General features: G+C 45.2%; 1 protein-coding gene across 1 annotated transcript in view; it reads right to left on the bottom strand.

The window, feature by feature from the left end:
• The window catches only part of matr3l1.2 (matrin 3-like 1.2), a 14,834-nt gene that overhangs the window by 2,848 nt on the left and 5,987 nt on the right, over window positions 1-5,999 (bottom strand). The window contains exons 9-18 of the mRNA XM_020594081.1: window positions 5,878-5,997; window positions 5,541-5,665; window positions 5,012-5,390; window positions 4,734-4,925; window positions 4,206-4,302; window positions 3,958-3,974; window positions 3,178-3,300; window positions 1,550-1,678; window positions 163-291; window positions 2-78 (exon numbers count right to left, since the gene is read on the bottom strand). Of these exons, the coding sequence (XP_020449737.1) occupies window positions 2-78; window positions 163-291; window positions 1,550-1,678; window positions 3,178-3,300; window positions 3,958-3,974; window positions 4,206-4,302; window positions 4,734-4,925; window positions 5,012-5,390; window positions 5,541-5,665; window positions 5,878-5,997 (1,388 nt within the window). The remainder of the gene's footprint in view (window position 1; window positions 79-162; window positions 292-1,549; window positions 1,679-3,177; window positions 3,301-3,957; window positions 3,975-4,205; window positions 4,303-4,733; window positions 4,926-5,011; window positions 5,391-5,540; window positions 5,666-5,877; window positions 5,998-5,999) is intronic.

Raw genomic sequence — 5,999 nt, 5'->3', positions numbered from 1 at the left:
ACTGAACTTTGGCGGATTCACTTTATATTCCTCAGCCATCTTCTCTGCGTCCTCAGCCTTCTCCATCTCGATGAAGCACTGAGGACAAACATTTCAGACTGGTTTACACTGACACACACACAGAAGACAGCTTCCACCTTCAGGTTCAGTCCTGGTCTGTACCTCTCTCTTAATGCGGTTGAGGAAGTACTTCTTGATGTTCCCGAATGGTTCAGCAAGTTTCAGGATGGTGTCATCAGCGTATTTGCTGCTGGGGATCTGACCAATGTACACCACCCTGCTGGAGCCGCACTGAACGACAAAGCACAACAGGAACCAAGTCAAACTGAGCCGACCTGATTATCGGATCAGCTCGGGGAACAGAAAACAACCAGTCACCGAGAGCCGTGCAGAGACGGACTCAGCTGAGACCAAGTGCTGGGATGTGCGGCAGCAGTCCGACATATGTGAACTCAGTGATGATATTAAGAGGCATCTCAGTTGCCAAATATCTGCTACTTTTGGTGAAGACACTGTGGCCTACACCGACTCCGCTGGGGAGGATTTCAAAGTCAACAAAGATGGTTCTGTGGATTTGACATTTCTGACTAGAAGCTTTAATCCACTTTGTTTGTTGGACTATCTTGCATGTATAGTTGCTTTCGTCAATGAAAATTATGACTAAATATCGTCGTCAACGAACCTTTTGCATGACGAAAACGAGAAGAGACGCAACGAAAATGCTGGCCATGTGACGATGACTATAATTAAATGTATAATGCAATATTGTTGACAAAAAAAAGAGAATAAATGTGGTTCACAAAATAAAAACTATGCCAAAATGTCTATTTTCGTTGACCAAAATGAAATGAAATGTTATTTCGTCTTGTTTAGTCGTGTTATTATTATTATTATTATTATTTTGCAGTATTTCTGTTTCCTGTGTCTCGCTTCAGGGGCCGCATCAGGTCGCACTGCGCAGACGTAGGTGATGTCACTTCTTAACCACCACTCGCGGCATTATTTAGAAGACGTCAACAAACAAAGTTAAGTCTGACAGAGAAAGGGACTGAAAACTAAAATGACAGCTTCACCCAAAGACTAGACTAAAACTAAAATTAAAACAGGCTGCTTGCATGTTTTCCCCAACAAAAGGTTTTTAATGAGTTTTCCCTGATCCGGTTTGAGGGTTTAGGGACAGAGGGTCAAATGCTGTACAGGCCTGATACTGTGCTGCAGAAATTAAAAGTGACTTGACTCTCAGCTTGTTACTGTGCAAGATTTGAACATTTCTGACTGACCCTGATTTGTTTAATTTTTCTATGAACACAGGGTTCAGCATTTTTGTCTTAAAACTCAGGTATGAACCTGTGCATACAGGGTGAAATACAGAAAGGAGATGAAGCTGTAGCCAACCATTAGTTTGCCAGATATTTCATCAATTAATCAATGAGCTGGCCAGCACAGACATCTCCAAATGTCACAGTAGCGTCGGGCTGCACAGGTCCACCACAGGCTGATAACAGAGAACTGATTTCGTTAGTCCGGCTGAGGCAGCAGTGATGCTCACCTGGATGGTGGGGTAGGTCAAGGAGTGATTGACCCTGACAGGGCGACCACACACAGACGCCGTGACATTGCTGTTGTAAAACTTGGCCATGGCTCGAGCTTCTTCTTCTGTCTCAAACTGAAGGTACGCCTGATCAGAGACAGACAAGAAAATGAGTGTGATTCTAACTGTTCACAACACAAATATCTCAGCCATGTCGACAATGAACTAAGAGTTTGAAATAAAAGCAGTCAAACAATAACCACCCACTGTTTCAATCCACTGGGTGACTGGTACCAATTCCTTCATCAGGCTGGTCTTACCTGATGATTCATACAAACTGGGAAGATAAAACCACTAGACAGCTGAAAGGCTTCTGTCCACTTTGGTCCTCCACAGGCCACAAAACAACAGGAGGACACTTGCATGCACAATGACTGACGAGAGCTACGCTGCAATGTTCTGAGCTCCCTTCATTAAGCAAAGTCAGCTCTAAGCTGCTGCAGTCCAGCGTGAAAACCTGAAGCAACAGCTCCAGAGTACACAGGCTTAAAAGGCAACAACGTAAATTCAGTTTAAGTCACCGACAGTTGTGATGATCTGTAATCAATGAAAGGTGGCTCCATAAACACAGATAAAGAACAGTTTTATAGTTCTGTAAGTAAGAGATACGTAAATTAGTAACCCCTGAACGAGGCTGCAGCCAACATGGGTAGTCGCTGGAATCCTTCGATGGTCCAGCGCACATCCAACATACAGTGGGTACGGAAAGTATTCAGACCCCCTTAAATGTTTCACTCTTTGTTATATTGCAGCCATATGCTAAAATCATTTAAGTTCATTTTTTTCCTCATTAATGTACACACAGCACCCCATATTGAAGAAAAACACTGAATCTTTGACACTTTAGCAGATTTATTAAAGAAAAACTGAAATATCACATGGTCATAAGTATTCAGACCCTTTGCTCAGTATTTAGTAGAAGCACCTTTTGAGCTAATACAGCCATGAGTCTTTTTGGGAATGATGCAACAAGTTTTTCACACCTGCATTTGGGGATCCTCTGCCATTCCTCCTTGCAGATCCTCTCCAGTGCTGTCAGGTTGGATGGTAAACGTTGGTGGACAGCCATTTTCAGGTCTCTCATCACGCAAGATGCTGAGTGGAAAAAGTCAACTGCCGTCTACTTTCCGTACCCACTGTATGTCTAGTTTCTCACTGACAATCTGTCAATGCATTCCTTTAGACCAATGGTTTTCAACCGGTGGTCCTTGGCCCTCTGGTGGTCCGGAGAGACATTGCAGGCGTTCCCTGATCAATAATGTAGTTTCAATGTATGATTCACTATAAAAGGCATCCAGTTAGCAGCTGTGCACCGGTATAACGCAGCGTTGGACAGAAAGAAGGTGCTGCAACGGCCAATCGCAGCCATGCAGACGCATCCTCCTGCTGCGTTGTGGAGTCCAATCAACTTTAATCTGTTCCTCCCACTGGACTTCCTAACCAGATGTCAGCATTTCACCAGTACATAAGGCGAATCTGCCCCAACACAGCCCCCTGTGGTGGTGGGGTCTGTGTGGATCCAGATAAACCTCTAAACCTTTAAATAGGCCTTTAAATAAAACAGGACAACCTGAAGTCTGACATACCTCAGGTCTCAAGTCCAGCACCAGGTGTTTAAGCACTTTCCCAAAAGGTTTGGCGAGTGCCAGCAGCTCGTTGAGGAAGTTGTAGCCTCGCCTGAAGCCGACAATGTTGACAACCCTCATACCCTGAGGAAACAAGGAGGAAAGTAGATAACAGCAAACACATGGACGCCGGTTCTTATGCTTGTAGCACACCACTGGACATTTGATTGGTGTTGCTAAAAAACACTGCTACAGCACCAGCAACAACTACCCGTGTTTACTGTTCCCAGGTGCTTGAACGTGGGTTAGTACTAATGTGGTTGTGGTGGTGTGCTTTAATGGTAAATGGCGTCTTGCAGCCATGTTGGAATAAGTGCTCCTCTGGATTTGCATTTTGATTAGTGGTAGACTGACATGAGTTTTTCAATGGCTGCTGCTGATCCGAGCGGAGCCAACGGCCAATATCATGGGGTTTTTCTTTTTGCATCAGATAAATGTGCTGAACTTTAACACCAATGAAATATGAAAATATTTGAAAAAATGAGCCTCATCCATTTCCTACATTCTCCTTAATAAAAATTTTTAATAAAATGTCCACAAGTAGTTGAAAAACTAAAAAGGCAGCAGCCACAGATGTGTCTGAGGCATTTTATAGTGATTAGCCTCGTGAGCGCAGACATCCACTGATGACAATTACTGAAATAGAGACCCAAGTAATTTGGTCCATCGCTAATTCTATTGATCTAGATAAGAAATATAAAGGGTGCAAGGACCCTAAATGGTACAGATAAAGGAACATACCCCCTTCCTTGTGTTGTCTGCAGAGAAAAGGAGACAAACACAGAAGATCCATGTTAGTTTCATTTAAACATCAAGAACAGCATCATCTAAAAACATCATTATGAAAGAAAATGACCATCAGACATCAACACTGCAGGTGAAGACTCTGGGATGAAACAAAGGCTCTTGTGTCCGATCAAAAATGTAGAATCACCACTTAAATGCATTTTTAAATTCCTCTCATTCTGCAGTAAAACTCAGTCAGGTACCAATGGAGTCCAACTCTGTGTGTGCTTCGTCCTCGTCCTCCGCCAGCTCATCCAGCGTCACAAAGTCCTCCATGTTCTCCAGGAAGTTCTCATCAAACTGAAATAAAACGTACAAAACCATCACAAATGTGCATGTTTCTTCCTATTCAAAAAAACTTGACCTCACAAAATAAAGGAAAAGTAATCTGCTGCTAAGTTCCTTGATATGGTCAAAAGCTACAGACCAGCTACTGAAGGGACCCCTGTTGCGGTTTCCAAAATTAAGAATGAAGAAAAGACTGAATAAGCTTTTAAACCAATATGAGCAACAAGTGTTTTGAGTGGTGCCCACAAAAAGGAAATCTGAGCTCTACAATTCCAGCTGAGAAAGTCCATCTGCTGAGGAAGACCGTGTGATGTGACCACAAGCTGGTGTGTGTTTCATAGCTGCTGGACATCGACGGCGGTCTCGGGCACAGACCAATAAGCTAAACCAGGGTCTGGACCCACACACACTGCGGTGGCTACACCATCGGCTCCAGGTCTTACCATGTCTGCAGGCAGCTCTCCCTCCACTGCCTCTGAACTCTCTCCAAGTTCTGCATTCGCTTCATCTTTGTTCTTGTGCTCCTCAGTCGAAGCTTCTGCTTGTCCCTCTGACTCCGCCCCCTGCTGGACCTCACCTCCAGCCCCACCCACAGGTCCAGGTGCTTCATCACTGACATCAACCCCATCCGCAACCTGCAAACATTCCATACAGTCATTTGCACAAATTGTTTACAGGTTGCTGCTCTGTGTTTTTATCTTACTGCTCAGCGTTTCCTCACCTCCTCCTCCTCCCGTTGGACGTCTTCAGACTCCCCCACTGTCTCCATCACAGATTCAGTCCTCTCTGGCTCCTCCCCCTCTGCGTCTCCGTCAGTCGCCTGCTCATCCCTCCTCTTCCCCTCCTCCCCTCCATTCTCCCCCTTCATCACTCTGGAAGCCTCCTCTTCCTCCTCAGCTGCAGGTTTCTCTGAAGGCTTCACTTTGTTCTCTTCTTTCAACCTAGAGCCAGATGAAGCTTTGGACAGAGAGCTCTTGGAGCTGGAGGTGGTCTTGGTTCCAGAGCTGCATGAGGAGGTAGTGGTGGTGGTGGTGGTGTTTGCTCCACTGCTCCTTTGATTTCGAGCATCTCCACCAGACCCACCCTGTCTCCGGTTGACACTGAAACACAGGCAGAAATTTCACGGCTTGGTGTTGGACCAGATCTGAATCCTGTTCAAGTGTCAGACTAGACACAAATCATCTTTACATGGTAAACAGGTGACCACAGGTGTCTGGACAATGTGGTGAGTGCTGAAGCTCTGTACTCACTTCAGGGTCTTGTACTTGGTGCAGATGTTGAGGCGGATCAGTCTTCCTTTGATGGTGAGTGGGTTCATACTGTAATATTTGACCAGCATCTCTGCATCCTTTGGGCTTCCCAGCTGGACAAACGCCTGGACACAGACAGACAGTGGACAGATTCAGCAGCCTGTCAGAGCTCAACAGATGTTAACGCAATGCCAGTTTAACTGTACAGCACATTTTCATACACAAAGGTGAGGCATGTGGATTCTCACTGCTCTCAGTGTACTGCGATTCTGGCAAAACGAGGCCTCATTTGTCAATGGAAGGCAGACAAAAGAGTTTGCACTCTCGGTCAGTTTACCTGATCTGTTAGGAAGAGGTGTTTCTCCACGGTGCCGAAACGTTCAGCAATGGTCAGGAGCTCCTTCTTCTTCTCATTCTCTCTGGGCAGGTTAGAGAAGAAAACCACCTGGCTGCCAAAAC

This window comes from Monopterus albus, unplaced genomic scaffold (assembly GCF_001952655.1).
Source record: "Monopterus albus unplaced genomic scaffold, M_albus_1.0 scaffold21.1, whole genome shotgun sequence".
NCBI lineage: Eukaryota > Metazoa > Chordata > Actinopteri > Synbranchiformes > Synbranchidae > Monopterus > Monopterus albus.
This window is presented reverse-complemented; position numbering and strand designations above follow the sequence as displayed.